The following is an 18274-nucleotide window of genomic DNA, read 5'->3' on the forward strand; positions in this document are numbered from 1 at the left end:
TGCCTGAAATGTAAATTTGTGAAGTTTGCCCTGTAAGGCAGTCCACTCTGGGCTAGGTTCCCCTGTGGAATGTAAATATCTTCTTCACCACCATCCTCATCGCCATCCTCCAGAGGTTCTGCAATCTGTCTAACCTTGCAAATATTGTGTAATATTGCACAGGCTATGATGACTTTGCTGACTTGACTTCAGGACTTCAGGCCTCAGCCGCACCTCTCCGTGGAGAACATGAAAGCGCCTCTTAAGCTGGCCTATGCCATGCTCCACCACCGCTCTTGTTGTCTTGTGGGCCCTACAATAGAATACAGAGACCTTTAATCATTTGATGGAAATATTGCACTACTTGGATGCTCTAACATATTGCTTGCATTTCATTTCCATGATTTTTGTATTGTTTGGCTTACCTGTTTTAGTTTAGTTGGGGCCCTTGGCGTGGCTGGAGGTAAGGTGTAAGGAGCCATGGTTTGCATGGGTAGCCACTGTCCCCTAACAAGTGGCAATTAGCTGGCACATAGAGTCTCTCAAAAAGCTGTCTGATGCCGCTCTCGGAGAGCATTCTCGCATCATGTGTGGAGCCTGGCCATTTCGCCACAATGTCCAAAATCTTACAGGCCGCATTGAACACTATTTGCACATTGATGCTGTGGAAATTCCTCCTGTTAACAAAGACAGCCTCGTCCTCTGATGGCGCAATTATTCTCACATGTGTTCCATCAATTACACCCACAACGCCAGGGAATCCTGCAATGTCCATAAATGTCCTTTTATGTGTGTGTAAAGTGCGGGCATCCAGCGGGAATGAAACAAATTGTGTCACAATATTAGGTTGTGACAAAGCTGTCAGTGTTTGGGTGATGACTCTGCTGACGGAGGATTGGAACAGACCCAAGTCATCACTGCTGCATTGTTGCATTTTCCCGGTTGCCAAATACCTCAGGGTTGTGATTACTTTCGTCTCCGGTGTAATAGCGTTGTGGCGTCGAGTTGGTGAAGTAATTGCATCTCTAAGGAGATCCACCACAAACATGATTCCTGCACGATCCAATCTGTAGCGTCTCAATAATTCCCTGTCATCCAGTGTTTGCAGGACATCTCTCCTGTCTCTTCTGTTGGCCATTTTGTGCAGCTGCTTAGGGGAACTCCTAAGCCACTAAAAGTCCTCTTCCCTGCTCTTAGCAGATCTCGCCTTAGGAGCCCTTTTAAGCGCTAGGAATCTTGAGGAATAGCTTTTATATTAACTGGGATTGTCGTGTCACTTTTTGGGGAAATTCTAAGAAAACGTCATGACTCTGAGAATTTTCTTAGAATTTGGCCGCTAGGAGCCACTTTTTGCACAAAGATTCTTTAGGGATCTTTAGGGAAAAGTGTCTGCCATGTACTGCTAATTTTTGAATACTAGAGCCAATCAAAATAAGAGACTTTGACTCAGAGGGTGGAATCAGGGGACCTAAATGCTGTGCTGTCCCACAAAATTGTATCATCTGGTCACCCTTATAATGCCAGTACCAGAAAGTTTGCATCGTGTCAACATTTTTCCATAATAAAGAGACCCAGTGAGGCCTACTACAATATATTCCAATATAAATGCAACCTTTATCTACCGTTTGTGTAATTCTTTAACCAAATAAACAGATTGCACAACAAAAAGGGGGGGGGGGGGGGGCATTGGGTATAAAATGTAACAGAATACAGGAGATCAGGCAGGTGTCTGACGCTTAGACAACTCACTCAAGTGTTGGAAAAAATAAACTATCGAACTAATTAATTGCAAATTAGAAAAACGAGTTATTTCCCCAAATAGTCACTCTAATATATTGTCACCCAAGTCCCCCTTCTTTAACGTCTCAGATGTAATTTAATTAAGGTTAATTACTAGTTTCAAAGTTCTGAAATAAAACAGAAGTTAAATGTTACGACATTGCTCTAAAAAATAGGAATGAAGAGGAAAATCACGCTAAACTTATCAAAATACAGCTTACCAGATTTTCGGACCTGTCTGTTTGATCCAGAGCTAGTAACGGAGTTAGGAGGGGGAGAGGATGGAGGCGGGACTTCCGCTGCAGAGTATTGCGATTGGCTGGAACATCTGATTTTCGGAAGAACATTTACAAGAGGGAAATTTTCAAATCGAGAAGAGGCGCTCCTGAGAACAGCGGAGAGGGTGTTCACAACACAAACAATGCAAAGACCGGGGTCAGTATAATCATCGTTTACACGTCTAACAGTGAACAGGTAGCACATTTTAAATGAGAGACGTATTAAAATGACTGTAGTTAGTTTACGGTTGTTCTCTGAAAAGGGAGCTTTGAGATTATCGCCGCGTAATTAAAACTGTCTGGTAACTGCTCAACTGGCTTCCGAGGTCAGATTCAACTCCTCGGTTGTTTCTGACAGTGTGTTTCCTAAACTTTTTTTTTAAACCTATAAGGTAAGGTGACTTCGGTTAGCTTAACGTTTAAAATATAATATCGAGTCAGGAAAAAAATGACGTTACCATGTTTAGCGAGTTAGGAGCTAACTTGGCTAGCTAGTTAGCGTAATTCATAAGAAGACTCCATTCATCATACACGTCAGACCCTCACTGACAGTTTTTTTTAACCTTCCGCCTACCTAACCCTGTCTAACTGTGTAGTTTGGCACTTTAAGCACACGTCTGCCTCTACATAATACCGCACAAAGCCAAACACACACACACGTTAAGATGGGTTGGTTATTCCGTAACTAAATAATGTGTTTGGTGTTGTACTGACACTTCCAGCAAAGGGAAGACGCCTCGGAGGCCTGGGCCAAAGAAGGCGTCCAACACAGAGAGAGATCCTGTGGGAGTAAGTGAACTTATTTACTCTTTAAACATGAAACTAAAGTATAATTAATGGAGAAGCCATTACTGTCAAATTCCCTTTTTTGTAGTTTAGTGCTTCGTATAAACACAGAGAAAACAAGGTGATTGATGTAGTTCTTTAGAGCTGCCAGTACTTGTGACAGATAATTGCTGTTTTTCAAACAAAAATGAGAAAAGGGTGACTTATTTCAACCTTTTTGAGCCCTTTGTTATGACCATGCCAATTAACTGTTGAGATTTGTTGTCTTGCTTATCTTATTTGTTAGACTTGAATTAGAAAGGTTTGACACATTTTCCCTGTGTTCTGGGGTTTCAGAAACTAAACAGTTAATCATGTGACTGGTTAAATTAAAAACTTCCAGTCTAAAGAATTGTTAGTTGCAGTCCTGTTGAATAATTTTGTCCGTTTTAAGCTCACAGACAGACTTCAAATCCATATATGTCCGTGAATTACCCTCCATCATGGTGGAGGGGTTTGTGTGTTCCAGTGATCAAAGACAAATTGGTCCTGCGTGGGGGCCAAACAATGAGCTTTTTTAAAAACAACTTTATTGTAGGTGTACTGCCGTATACGGCCCCTTGGATCAGAGGATGAGGAATGCTGTGTTGAGATGATCAGCAGCACCACCATTCAGCTGCATGCTCCTGATGGCCTTAAAGCTAACCGAAATGGGGAATACAAGGAGGTAAGTGTATTTTATAAAAATGTAAAACAAGCTGGCCACTCATACTTGATTAGTCCCCCCCGTCTTTCATGACCTCGGTTTGTTGGTGTTAAACTGTGTTGAAAATCACAAAACAATACTGAACCCAGCAAATACCTGAAAGCGGATACCAAAGACTTTCTTCGACAGCGATTTCATACATTGTAATAACTGCTATTATCGTCTCTATTCTTCTTAATACCATTGATGTATGTTCTTGTTTGTTTACCCTTCAGACACAGTACTCCTTTAAGAAAGTATTCGGTATTAACACCACTCAGTTGGAGTTGTTTGAGGATGTTGCCAAGCCGCTGGTAGAGGATCTAATTCACTGTAAAAATGGTAAGTCACTTGACATGTGTAATGTGTACTTTGAAGACTTGCCAAAAGATTACTGCTAGTTTGCCGTGCTGGTTTTCTCTGTGAGAGTTGCTTTACTGTGATGTTGCAATATGCTACGTTCACAGGTCTGCTGTTTACGTATGGTGTTACTGGAAGTGGTAAGACCTTCACTATGACTGGCTCACCTGGGGAAGGTGGTCTTCTCCCCCGTTCTCTAGACATGATCTTCAACAGCATCGGACCCTTTCAGGCTAAAAGATTTGTAAGTCTGAACAGTTTTATTTTGTGTTTTGTTTTTTTGCAGAGTGAGGCATTTACTGAAATTACTGAATTTATTTATTCATTTTTAACCTCTTCAGGTGTTCAAACCAGATGATAAAAATGCCATGGAGATCCAGAGTCAAGTTGATGCTCTCCTCGAGAGGCAGAAGCGAGACAGTCAGCAGGCAGTTCCCAAAACGCCGTCTTCTAGGTAGCTAAGGAGTCATTTTAGTCCACTCTTCACTTAATGCTTTCATGGTGGTCACGAGCACTGTTGACATTTGAGTTTAAAGTTTGCATTTCATTGCTGGGTTACTTTTTCCTTTCTTTTCTTTTCTTTTAGGCAGAAGCCTGACCCTGAATTTGCAGATATGATCAGTCCAGATGAGGCCTGTAAATCGGAGAATGTGGATGAAGACGGTTGTTACAGCGTGTTTGTTTCCTACATCGAGATCTACAACAACTATATCTACGATCTCCTTGAAGATGCTCCGTATGACCCGATCAGACCAAAGTAAGAGATTAGAAATCAACGTATGCTTTTTGAAACATAACGTCTTGTTAAAAAGCTCTGTGTACAAAGCTACCCAACAGCACCCATACTTGTGGCGCCAACTAATGAATCCTGCAGAAATTCTGGTGTTGTGTGCACATGAAGATAGCACAGTGTTGAAACTGAGAAAGTATAAAATGAGACCATGTTGGGGTTTTTTTTGGTTTTTTGGGGGGGTTTTTTGTGCTTCGTAGGTCTTTAATGACAAATTGTACTTTTAAAAACCCTGTTTTTTGTTAGGTGGCTCGGTGGAAGCACGCCTGTGCGGAGCAATGAGTATGTGTATGTGGCCAGTAAAATAGCATTACACAGTACTGTTTTTCATAGGCATAACTTGGCTGTAGCTGATAAATTGTTTAGGTAATCAGTGCATTCCCTTCCCATTAATCCAGTCGTCTGTCTGTAGCATAGGTGTAGCTTACTGGCTTGTGTGTTTTGTTTTTTTGTTTTGTTTTGTTTTTTTTGTTTGTTTCCCCCCGCTGTTGTAATTAATTGGCTCTCTGTAAACGTAGAGGAAATGGTGTCTCTGAACATTTCAAGCTGCTTTTGTGCAAATGCTGTGTGCATGTGTCTGTACCCCTAAATGAATGTGTATGTCTTCCTAGATTGCAATTTTGTTTTTGTTTTTAAATAATGGCACTAACAATTATTTGGCATCTGGCTTTTGCTGCTTTGCTTACTATACCAACACGTAATTGCGTTACCTCACTGGTGTTTGCTGATAAATATTTTGAATTTGTTGTAGACCACCTCAATCTAAGATTCTACGAGAAGATCAGAATCATAACATGTATGTGGCTGGCTGCACAGAGGTGGAGGTAAAATCAACAGAGGAAGCTTTTGAAGTCTTCTGGAAGGGTGAGTAGAAGTCAGAACTTGAATGTGTTGAAACATTTTAAACAGTGTTGTCTGTTTGGTTTTTTTTTTCTTATGACTTAAAGTAAAATATTTAAATCAAAGAGTTCTTATGAGTTTGAAAAGAGTACAGATGCTGAGTAAAATGTAAATAACAATAAAGTAAGTGGTACTAGAAACAACCAGCTGGAGGAAGATTTTGCAACTAATTATGATATTTGGCTACAAAAGTAAAGATGGGCTGAATATCATTATCATCAGTACCTGATATCATCAAAAGATTTAGAATCTCTGTGCGCAGGGTACAGGGCCGAAAATCAGTATTGGATGACCATGACTTCTGGGCCGCCACGAGGCACTGGATTAAAAATGGGCATGATTATGTGGTTAAAATCCCCGCAGAGGCTCAGAACAACTTTTCACTGTGCCATCTACAGATCCAGTTTAAAGCTATCATGCAAAGAAGCAGCCATATTTGAACATAATCCAGAAATGCTGCCATCTTTTTTGGGCGGGACAAAGCTCATTAAAAAAATGGAGTGAGGCAAAGTGGAAAACTGGTCAGATAAATTGAAATCTGAAATTATTTTTTGTAAAACATGAGCTTTAAAAGAGCTTCTATATTGCATGTAAATGGAAAGTAGTGACTTAGGTTTTACAATGTTTGTGCCATGCTGGGATTGCTGATATACAGCAGAACAATTTTGAGCTTTCTGCAGACATCCTCCTGACTACCAGCAATGCAGATTTGTCCTCTGTAGAGGACCTTTCTAAACCTGAATATCTCCCACCCACTGCATACTACAGAATTACCTCCTTTTGGTATCTACAGAGCATATTTAGGGTTTTCCAATGATACCAAATGTGAAGGGGTGGGGCTTTGGGAACTTTAGTTTTTTCATCAAGGGACATGGCAGCCATCGCTGCAAGCACATTTTATGGGAAGAACAAAAGTAAGTGCATAAAACTTTTCATTGAGCAATTTTTGGCTATAAATGTTCACATGTTTTAAATAAGTCTCTTAATAACACATTAAAACATAGTATGCTTAATTAAGTATTGAAGTGTTTATAAAAAAAAAAAAAAAAAAAAATGTCCTACGTAGTGGACATTTGTAGTCATTTCCTCCATTTTTTTCCGTTTTTTAAATGACCAGAAAATGAGTCCTTTTTAGAAGCAGAAATAAATTTATTGCAGTTTGTTGAGGGAAACTCAGATCTTGAGTTGTCTAATGAAGGAGTTCATAGGGAATAAGCCCTTCAAGCAGAAAGAAAGAGGAGCATCAGAGATGGTACTCAGACGAAGTCCTCCTGAACTTGCAGTTCTCTACTTTCTTGATCTGGCAATCACCAACTCGTGGCTTCAGTATAGCAGTGACTTGCAGTTTTGGGTGAAGAAACCACTAAAGTTCCCTCACTTCAAACTGCTCCTTGGTGAAGAGTTGAAGCAAATGTTTGCCATAAAAGTTCAGTTTTACATGCTTGGCCTTCCTATGTCCTCTGTAGTGGACATGTGATATCTAAAAAATAAAAACTTTTTATCCCTAAAAAATTATTTCAGTCTTCCTGATTACCTTACAAACATTGGGGGATTTAAAAAAAAAAAAAAAAATTTGATTGGACAACTTTTTTTTTTTTTTTTTTTTTCCTGGTAGTCAGGAGGATATATGGCAGCATTTATAATTATATAAATTAAATAAATTAACGCAAATAAATGGAAATTGTAGTAAATTAAAGTTGTTACTGCTGGTTTTTGAGCTCACAGATTGTGTTAATGATCTCCTCTCTGTCCAGGACAAAAGAAGAGGAGGATAGCCAACACTCAGCTCAACCGTGAATCCAGCCGCTCCCACAGTGTCTTCACAATAAAACTGGCCCAGGCACCACTAGATGCTGATGGGGACCACATACTGCAGGTGACGCGCAGCCCTTATTTGAACATGTTTACATATGTCAGTGATATCGGTATCTTCAATGATACCTTTTTATTAAAAGAGACTTTTTTTTGTTTTGTTTTTATAATACTTGGTGATACTGACACAATATCACTGAACACAGGACAAAAACCAGGTAAATGTGAGCCAGCTGTGTCTGGTTGACCTGGCCGGCAGTGAGCGCACTAACAGGACCAGAGCAGAGGGAAGCCGTCTCCGTGAAGCGGGTTTGTCTGTTTTTTCTTTCAGCTTTGCTAGTGTTAACCACATTCTGAAAGTTACTTTATGTAGAAATCACTTTTGTTAGGAGACCAAGCATTTTTAGTGATGTCTCATTTGCAGGAAATATTAACCAGTCCCTGATGACGCTGCGCACGTGTATGGAAGTCCTGCGTGAAAATCAGATGTGTGGAACTAATAAGGTTCATGTTTTATCATTTTCCTGCCTCCTTGAGGCATGATCTGTTGTTAACATTTGGATTTTTCATTCATTGCAGTTTTAGAGCTGTTGTTTTCTTTCAGATGGTCCCATACAGAGACTCTAAAGTTACCCATCTATTTAAAAACTACTTTGATGGGGAGGGAAAAGTCAGGATGATTGTTTGTGTCAACCCAAATGCTGATGATTATGAAGAGACTGTGGTAAGACATTTTCTTTTCGTGTAGTAGAATGGCCTACAAACTTTTCTTTTGCAGCCTTGCTGGATGCTTTATGAAACAATGTGTGTACTTTATTGATCCCCGTGGGGAAATTCCCCTCTGCATTTAATTCATTCACTCAGTGAAGCAGTGGGCAGCCATTGGGCACCCGGGGAGCAGTGTGTAGGGACGGTACCTTGCTCAGGGGTACCTCAGGGTAGCCGTTCAGTGGATTCGAACCCCCCACCTTCCGATCATGGGGCCACCACTCTACCTACTGAGCTGTCCCTGCCAAGTAGACTATTTCTAAGGAGTCCTCCATATTGTGTGTTGCAGCTGGTGATGCGCTTTGCAGAAATGACCCAAGAGGTAGAAGTGGCACGGCCGGTTGACCGTCCAATCTGTGGCCTTGCTCCTGGACGCAGGCACAGAAACCAGGCTTTCAGAGACGAGCTCTCACGTCGTCTGGAAGAACGAGGAGGCCCTAGCAATGCTGGTAGATCACCCTCAAGTCTCTGCTGCTAGCTCATTGTGCTGTTATTATGCTGTATTCATACATTTAAACTTAAAGCAATTGGAGATGTTTTATTTTTTGTATGTTACTCGGTTTAAACAATCTTTACTATATCTGATTCTCATAGTAGATGACCGAGTTCTGATGACTCAGTTTATAGAAAGCCTACCAGATTTACCTACTTGCGAGCTGGTGGACCCAGCTGATGACCAGACGCTGCCCCGCCTGATTGAGGTCCTGGAAAGGAGGCATCAAATCCGACAGATGATGACAGAACAATTCAATAAAACCGGTACAGGCCATTTTTCTCCATCACGCACAGTTTGGTATTCCAGGATTAGGCTGTTAGAGCAGATTTATTCGGTACAGCAGTGATGCATCAGTCTGAGTGTTTTCAGTATCTAAATTGTTTTTCTGTGATATGGATTGTGTTTTTGTTTTCACAAACGAGTAACATTTCTGTTTAAAAATAAATATAAATCTACATCTGTTAATATCAGTGTGCTTCTTCCTACAGCTAATACAGTGAAATCCATGCTGCAGCAGTTTGACAGCCAGCTCAGTGCAAAGGATTACTTCCTCCATGATCAACAGAGCAAACTGAATGAAAAAGACAAAGTCATTCTCAGTCAGAAGACAGAGATAGAACGACTGGAGAAAAAGTCCAAAACATTGGAGTATAAGGTGCTGTCTTCTTTCTACAACTGACACAAAACACATGTTCGTGGAAATGTGCATTCAGTTAATTTTCTTTTAAATAATGGCCTGCATTTAACTGTTTGTGTACGCTGCTCGTTTTCAGATCGATATCCTGCAGAAGACGACGGACATGTACGAGCAGGACAAACGTGCACTTCAGCAGGAGCTGGAGACCCGGGAGCAGAGGCTACAGAGCGAGCTGTCAGAGAGGAAGCGCATGGAGCAGCGCATGCAGGGCGTGGTGACGGACACCAAACTCAAGTGGGAGAAGGAGTGTGTAAGTGGAGTTGTTCACTGTTTTGAGCCATTAGGATATCGGGTATTGTAAATTATTTTTCTGCAATCAAATGTTAATTTGCACAATTATAAGTTATATTTCACAATTGCATTTCAAATATGCATTGAGAGCCCTACTGTTTGGAAACATGTCTATGGGTACACACACAGATTAACCCACATTATCTACCAAAACATGAACAGTACAATGTAATTATACCAAAAACTCCACTTGGCAATATCCCTCAGATCGTTCATGTAAGTTTGTAATTCCAGTTGTTAGATATGAAACGATCAAATAAGACTTTAAATATTTTCTTGTCCATGGTTTCTGATCAGGAGAGACGGGTGAACGCAAAGCAGCTGGAGATGCAGAACAAGCTGTGGGTAAAGGATGAGAAGCTGAAGCAGCTGAAGGCCATAGTGACGGAGAGCAGCAGCGGTGGCAGCGCTCCCACTGAGCGTCCAGAGAAGCCCGAGAGGCCCTCAAGGGAGAGAGATCGAAACATCCAACAGAAGAGGTCTCCCTCTCCACTTCCTGTGAGTTATTTGCTGATGCTGCATGTTTCGCCAATGTGCACCTAATCATTCTGTCAACCCGATTGAATTAGCATGTTTCTAATCATCGTGATAATCATGACATGTATACGCTTACTGGTCACATCACTTTGTTTTCTACTTTGTCTGTTGTGAATTTGTGTTAATCTGGAGCACCTAACATCCACAATACCTCATCCCTTTCAGGATTTCAGCCAAACTCCTTCCCACCAAAATAAAGCCAGAGTTAGGGTGTTTCAGGACCCCACCTCCACTCCATCCTCCTCTGACTATCCTTCAGTAGCCTCCAGCATCTCTAGGTGGGAGCAGAGGTTCCCTGTAGATTCAGACAGCCAGAATAGGTTCACCGGGACTCCCCAATGCAGGAGCCGGACTCCGGCCCCATGCCACAGCACCAGCAGTGTGGGTCACAGGAGAGGCCAGCGCAGGGCCCCAGGCACTGAGGTCCCTGCCACCACTCTTGTCTATGGACTAGACCTAGAGGCAGGCACAAGGGTTAGTGTGTGTTAGAACCTAGATGTTCATCTCTGTGAGCCTGTAGTTTAAGCTTCGCATTGGTGTAGAACTGCATCTGTAATTCCAACAGCTGTTGCCTTGTTTAGAAATGCATTGAGTAGCAGCATCAGTGTAGAGTGGTGTGTCTCCTGTCCTCGCTCTTAGGCAGACTGATCTGTCATGCTTGGAAATCTTCTTGGCTTGCATCTTAAGGCTCATGAGTATTTACATCATGTTTGTAGATCTTTCTTTTTCTGGATGCAAACTGCTCTCTAGAAATGCTTTTTTTTTTTTTTTTTTTTTTTTTTTTTTTTTTTTTTTTTCCTTGTACTTTAGTAGCATCATGTAAAATGGCATAAACATGGTATTGATATTGAAATGAACACAAACATCTTTGTTCAAAAAAACCAAAAAACACTGAGTATTAATAGTCCAGGGTCTAGGCCGTCGACAACGGTCCTCCGGAGTGCTCGGTCTTGAGCCTTATAGCAGCACCAGTGTTGCTAATTTTCAAATTAATGCTGAAATTTGCTCAATAGAACTGGATAATAAGTCGGCCAAATGTGGGTGGGGAAAAGATTGGCTTTTGTAATGGGTGTCTGCATTACAAGATCCATTTCCTATGCTACCTTTGTGCTTCTATGCATGCATTGTCATTAATTTCTTAATTCTTTAGAGTGCTATCACTTAATCTAAGGGCATTTTCACACCTACAGTTTGTTTACTCTGGTCTGAATCAGTTAATGACTTTGTAACTTTAAGCTTTCCCCTTTTGATTTGGTTCGCAAGTGGACTCCAAGCAAACCAATATGCGTCACTACAGACCACGCGAGACTGTTCAGTCTGCTTATTGGCCAGATGTGTCTGGGGTGGGAGCAACAAAAGTAGATGGAGGAAGAAGTTGCTGGGTTTTGAAGTCTTGGAGAACACAGAGAATTTGCATTCATTTCACAGCTAGTTGCTGACCCGTACAGATCTTTACACATCTCTAGTACCCTGCCACATTCCAGAATACAAAGCACACATGGCTTTTTTTTTTTTTTTTCTTTTTTCTTGTAAGTAGCTCAAACATGTAAGATGCACCTGCTAGTTTGGTTGGATTGAGGTCGGGTCACATTCACACCATGAAGAAACCCCTTAGTTCATCTGTATTGGTCTGCACCGGAGTGTGATTACTGTGTTAACACCTGCACAAGTGAACCACACCAAGGGGGAAACGAACCAGAGTTCAATATAAACTGACAAAACACTGCAGGTGTGAAAACACCCTTTGACACTGTGTATTGCTGGAAGACAGTTAAACTTTTAAATAAACTATTAAACTTTGATTAGAAATTTCCAGAAATAAAGTCTATAATGCATCAACTTCCTGTTACTTCCAGTAATACATTTATTTTCCTAACAAGCTAACACCTTCTAGCGTTTCACCTTCCCTACTAACCCTGACAGAGTTTGATTGGAGTCACATGTGAATAACTTCCTGGTTTGTCTTTCTCACATTGGGATCACCAGAAGGCTCTTCCAGTTCATCCAAAACACAGGCGTTCACACTCTGCCGGTGGGGAGAAATGGGTAGACCACAAACCACCTTCTAATTTGGAGTTAGACACTGTCATGCAGCCAATCATACCCAATGCAATCAAGGTGTCCACCCCAAGCGAGAAGGCTCTGTCTAAATGCCACAAGTATGTGCTTAGACATCAAGAGCTTGCCTCTGACGGGGAGATCGAAACCAAACTGATTAAGGTAAAATCAAAAAGTGTGACTAATTTCTGGTGTTTGATTTAGATAATTTTAGATGTTGCATGAATTTCACTTGATTACAGATTACAGTGTTTTAGCGGGACGCTCCTTCCTATTTATTTACAGATTTAATTCTGATAACACTTTCTTCTTCTTTTCTTTTTTTTTTCTTCTTTTTTTGTTGTTGTTGTTGTTTAAACCTCATCAGGGCAATGTGTTTAAGACCAGAAGTGGCGGACAAACTGTGCAATTTACAGACATTGAGACTCTCAAACAAGAGTGCCCATTAGCACCAAGGTACAGTATTATGTACAGAAATGTGATATATTTTTGTGTGCACAGAGAAATACGACTATAATACCAAAATATAGCACTTATTAATGCTAATCAAATACAAGTTATTAAATGTTCCCAAATAGAGACTGGGAAAGGTTGAATCCTTACGTTATAAGAGAACTGACTTAAAAACAACCCTCTTTGTTTCAGTCGCAAAAGGCGATCAGGATCTGCAGAAGGACCAGCTGAAGTGGAGGACATAGAAAACAGGGTAAGCTCTTAAAAAGCGTAAATACAACGACGAGCAAAACTTTAACGATGCTTTCTAATCACTGTTCAAACTTTCCCTCCCTAGGCTCCAGTGGCTAGCACAAATTCATCCCATGGGTATCAAAAGTAAGCACAAAGCATGTGTTTGTTTTATGTACTTTAGATTTTGTTTTTCAGTTTAAACTAAACTCTGTTCTTGGTTGTCTTTGTTTTCTTTCTTCCAGACGCAGAAAGCCTTAAATTGCCCTCAATATTTTCATCTTGCTTTTAACATACAAGAGTGGGTAATCATGAGGAAATTGAAGGGAAACTATGCATCTTTTCGATACCAAGTTGGGTCTTTTGTTTGTTTTTTTTTTTGTTTTTTAATATATCTATCACATCTTATTAGGAATTATTTTGGTGGAATTTTTCATTTTTTCAGAACTAGAGTAATGTTGAATATTTAAGTTGTAATTGCTGCATTTGTGTTACTTTTTGAATTCTGGAAATATTTCTCCTTAAAAACATTAAGAAAGTTAAAAACACTCAACAAATGGAAGCTTTTATGCTTTTGAATGCTTTGTACTATCCAAAGACGACCATATGTCTCTATAGACCTGTTGTATCTGCTTCTTTTTTTTTTTTCCTATGTCATTGTTTTTCTTTTCAAAGGTCATTGATTGATCAAATGTCAGACTAAGCATATTGCTGATTATTAAAAAAAACACATTTTAGATTATACTGTGTAGAATTGAAACTGTAAATATTACACCATTATGTAGGTTTTGAACTCGATCCCTGGCCTGCATGTAAATAGGTGTCGTGGAAATTTTTACTTTGGCTTATTGAAACATCTCCTAAGACATGTAGCACACTGCTCTTTCTGGTGGCATTAAATTCATTCAAACACCAACATCAAGCTTCATTATGATTTTTCTTTTTTCCTCAATCACCAAAGAGAGAATGGATTAAACTGACTTTGGTCTTAACCTTTATAGTCCTGGGATTGACCTCACTTGCCTCCCAAACTCTTAGTTCTTCATGGCAAAGATAAAACAAGGTGCTGGAAACATTCCTCAGAGGTTTTGGTCCATGTTGACATCACATCATCACACAGTTGTTGCAGATTTGTCAGTTGATGTGAATCTGGGTACACTGTGGTCATACTGATGGACACGGTCAACAACAATACTTATGTTGGCTGTGGTGTTTAAAATAGCAGTCCCCAATCCCCGGGCCTGGACTGGTACTGGTCCGTGAGTTGTTTGGTACCAGGCCGCGAGAGTTGAGGCTCAGGTATGAAATTTATGGTTTTCAGGGTTTTTTATCGTATTTTAGCATTATTTTTTTAAATAATTTTTATCATTAACTCTGTTTCCCTGGGTCTCTTCCTGTGTGTTATGAATAAATCTTCTCTTTTTTCTTGCTACCGGTACTGATTTTATTTTGTTGTATTTATCCGCGACACTTTAAAGGCCGGTCCGTGAAAATATTGTCGGACATAAACCGATCCGTGGCACAAAAAAGGTTGGGGACAGCTGGTTTAAACGATGCTTCGTTGGTAACTAAGGGGCCCAAAGTGCACCAGGTTGTTTGTGCCAAATTTTGATCCAACGAGATTTTGGTGAGCCTGTGCAAGTTGTTGCCTCAGTTTCCTTTTCTTTGGGTTAGAGTCTTTGGTGCTGTAGCCCATCTGCTTAAAAGTTTGATGTGTTGTCCATCCAGAGATGCTCCTCTGCATGACTTGCTTGTAACGAGTGCTTGAGTATTTGCCTTCTTATCAGTACCTTATGTGCATTCTGTAGTATTCATTCCACCTCATTTCATTTCTGTATTTTATGTATATACGTTTAGATTAGTTATTTGTAGTTAGTTTACACAGCTTTGTGTATGTATGTGTATGCATGTGTAATGTATATATAGATACACGTGTGTGTGTGTGTGTGTGTGTGTGTGTGTCTGTGTGTGATTTACATTGCTGTGCTCGAGAGCCACCATCTACCGGAACCAAATTCCTTGTATTTGTCTGCACATATACTTGGCCAATAAACACGATTCTGATTCTGATTGAAGCAGCTGATAGCCTGTGTGTTTAAATGCTTTGAGTTGCTGCCATTGGCTGATTGCATTAATGAGCAGCTAAACCTAGTGAAGTGGCCAGTAAGCATAGTTCATTGTTGTATTTAGCATTTTTGTTTAATGTGATTAAATTAACAAGAAAAATAATAGTAATGGCTACAGGTTAGTGTGAATGAAGAAGTTACTGAGAATGATCCTTTTGATTATTCTTAAAGGTGGGGGACTTCCTGTTAACTTGTGTAAAGAGAAGTTGCATAAGCTAAAACTCAAACATATATTTCCCTGACAGCTTCTCAGCTTGAGTTCAAGGCTTCCTTTTACACTCGGCACACAGATTGCCTTGCTGACAAGTAGACACTTTATGCTTGTTTGTGCAACATTTTTGGCCTGTCAGCAGGTGAAAAATGTCAAACCAAACTACCAGCTAGACGTACACACTAGCAGCTCTGTCCTCACCTCTGAGAGGAAAAAATCCCGTGGACTGAGGCTCTGCTTGCATTTTGGGTTGTATAAAATTCCATCAATATTTATTAACTGCGTTGGCAAAGCCGGTGCAACCGGAGCATAACTGAATTTTCAGATGACAGATTAGGTTATGAGAGCAGCGTGTCATTGATTGCAAAATGCTAAAGCTTGACATCTTTATGGAGCACAGTTGATTCTTTTCCTCCTTATTAATCATTTTATTTTCTTATACTGCTGTTTAAAAGGCTTCTTTCATTTCACTGCACTGAATGCTTACTTACCTGCAGTTTACAGTCTGAACAGCAGATGGAACTAAACCGCTTTAGAAAGCACACCCAATATTTCTAATTGCAGATCAGTGAGGAGTGTGTGCTTCTGATATGCTTCAGATGTGGGTTTCATTCTCCTTTAGGCTAAATCTGATCTGCTATTATTACCTTAAAATGTTCATCTGGCCTTTATGATCCATTTTCCTTTCTGCACGTTACTCGCCTGACCTGAAAAGACCCGGTAGTGAAACGAGTATGACAGTCATCCATTTATGGAGGTTTAATGCTGCCTGCTCGTTCACCGCCACTGACATTAGACAGCTTGTGCCTCCCATGATGCCCTGCTGCCTCAGCGGTATCATTTCACAGTGAATGCCTGGACAACCAGGATGATGAGGTCACTGATTTGATGAACTACTTTTCTGCCTGGATGATGAGCTGTCATTAGATTGAAATTGCCTTATTTTCACTTCACAGGAAATGAAGCTGAAAAGTATGTGTGGTGATAGCTAATGTGCACTTGGCAAATTGACTATGGAGGGCAATTTGGTTACTAAAACTGGCTGATGGAATATGAGCCTTTTTTGTTTTGTTTTTTTTGTTTAACACAAAACATGATGTTACAAACAGTGCTCAACTAAACATGATTTTTTTCCCTTCCATCAGGAGGCTCATGATATAGGATTTTAAATTTTCTGGCTAAGTAGGTTTACCTTCGTCATCTGATAGTTAGTGTTTCTAACAACATTTGATGTGTAAAAATAAATTGGTGAACAGGAAACTCAAGTGAGTGTATAGAACTGTGCAAAAGGCTTTACCTACCCTTCAGTTCTTTATATTTTGCCAGGAAAATGGGGAATAGGTGCAGAGATTTACTGAATTAAACATACATTCAAATATATAAGGCAAAAACAGAGATTGTATAATGTTATGAAAGCTCTTTTAGGCAAGCGATCTTGTCGTTTCTTCAAGGAGTATTCAGGAATAGTTCTCCAGGCTTCTTTAAGGACATTCAAAGCTCTTCTCTTGACTGACTTTAGTTATGTTCTCTGATGATCCCACTCTTCAGTGTCTCTCTTGACCTCCTTCATACATATGAACAAAGATTTCAACCAAAACTTTAAATTTGATTACACAACACTTGCTGCCACTGATTTTCAGTTTAGTTCTTGAGCAATTTGGGAAATCTCTGCCTTTTTTTCCTGTTTCCCTTCCTAAAGAATGGCTTCTTGAAAGCCACCCTTCCACTGAGACCGTTTCTGATGACCTTCAGTGAACAGCAAATGGATGAACTGAAGGGGCACTTGTAACTTATATCAAATAATTATGATTAATACATCAAAAATAAAAGCTTTGTTTGAATATATGAATCCCCAGGTGACTTTGCACTGTACTGACCTGATAATAATATTTGGCCTGACAGTATTATGGCTACTTACATACAGCTTTACCTGTGTAAAGAAAAACTTATGACAGGACTTAACTATTGGTTTTTTCTAATTGGTCCTTAGTTATTTGATCCTGTGGTGATTTCTGTTGCCCACAGGATGTCCATCCTGCCTCGTAGACTGGTTTTGTGGTAAGAACGTGGTACGTGGCTTTCAGCCAGTCTCAACCTCTTTCCACGCTTGCATCTAAAAACATTGACATTTCCTTTCCTGGTTGTTTAACTAGCCAGTCTTTGAGCAGTGTGGAAGCAAATACCATATGACAGGACTGCTTTATGGCTTCCTTAAGTCAAACACCTGCTAATGGCTGCTTAAATACAGCTCCTCTTATCCGTTGTGGACTTTGTGTTTGCTTTGGTTCATTGTATTAGACTGGTCACCTTTTTGTGCACTGCCGTGTGAAAGCGAGAGATTACAAACCATGTATTTGATGTTTGAGGCTTTTATTTTCTGGGTAATTTTCTTTCCAGTGTAGCACAAATATGATGTAGATACATAGCGGCTGGTGGGTTTTGTTGGCCTGTGTACACACACAAAGACGTGATGTTCAAGTAAACAGAAGGCTGGAAAAACAAACACGCTGTTCAGTAAAGACTGTAGCGTGACAGACTAAATATACACTAAGCCATAAAGTTCAAACTCTGACTTGGCTTATGTGAGTGATATTTGGTAATTGATACGTGTAGACTTTCTGTTAGACCCGTGGTAATAACTGCAGCTTGCTCACTTTAATGACTTTAATGTGCTCGTGCATCTAACTGTAGGTCAGAAGTACAGCAGTTAGGCTTTAATAACTCACAGACTTTTGTGTGCACTGAAATCTTTTTAGATATGTTTTTGTTTATAGTGCAAGACAACAAGACCTGTGACCTGATCTGAAATCAGTGGTGATTCAAGCACAACAAGCATTTTTCTTTAGGTGATATGTAATATTTTTCTTCTTAGAATACCTGGGATCATTTAAGATTGCTGTTATTTTACTACTTAAATTTAACATTTACTTAAAAATGACACTTTGTGTTGTTTGCATTGTCTTATGAATCTTGATTTTATTTTTATTCAAGACTGTAA

At 40.0% G+C, this 18274-nt stretch overlaps 1 protein-coding gene across 5 annotated transcripts; it reads left to right on the plus strand.

Moving 5' to 3' along the window:
* Window positions 1–2061: 2061 nt before the first annotated feature.
* On the plus strand, window positions 2062–13857 carry LOC100695694 (kinesin-like protein KIF23). 5 transcript variants are annotated; one of them, XM_013265072.3, is made up of 23 exons: window positions 2062–2193; window positions 2759–2825; window positions 3400–3528; window positions 3783–3888; window positions 4014–4150; window positions 4248–4360; window positions 4493–4663; window positions 5448–5560; window positions 7351–7472; window positions 7615–7717; window positions 7833–7912; window positions 8013–8132; window positions 8466–8625; window positions 8771–8935; window positions 9161–9327; window positions 9446–9619; window positions 9958–10158; window positions 10363–10671; window positions 12184–12417; window positions 12623–12711; window positions 12901–12961; window positions 13046–13086; window positions 13185–13857. In XM_013265072.3, the coding sequence occupies exons 1-23, from the start codon at window positions 2180–2182 to the stop codon at window positions 13198–13200; spliced, it is 2892 nt and encodes a 963-aa protein (XP_013120526.1). In that variant the 5' UTR covers window positions 2062–2179; the 3' UTR covers window positions 13201–13857. The 5 variants fall into 5 exon arrangements, with proteins under 5 accessions (XP_013120526.1, XP_025758849.1, XP_013120527.1 ...); XM_025903064.1 differs by having other exon boundaries at window positions 8774–8935; XM_013265073.3 differs by lacking the exon at window positions 10363–10671.
* Window positions 13858–18274: the final 4417 nt, after the last annotated feature.

Source organism: Oreochromis niloticus, linkage group LG1 (genome assembly GCF_001858045.2).
Source record: "Oreochromis niloticus isolate F11D_XX linkage group LG1, O_niloticus_UMD_NMBU, whole genome shotgun sequence".
NCBI classification, from domain to species: Eukaryota; Metazoa; Chordata; class Actinopteri; order Cichliformes; family Cichlidae; genus Oreochromis; species Oreochromis niloticus.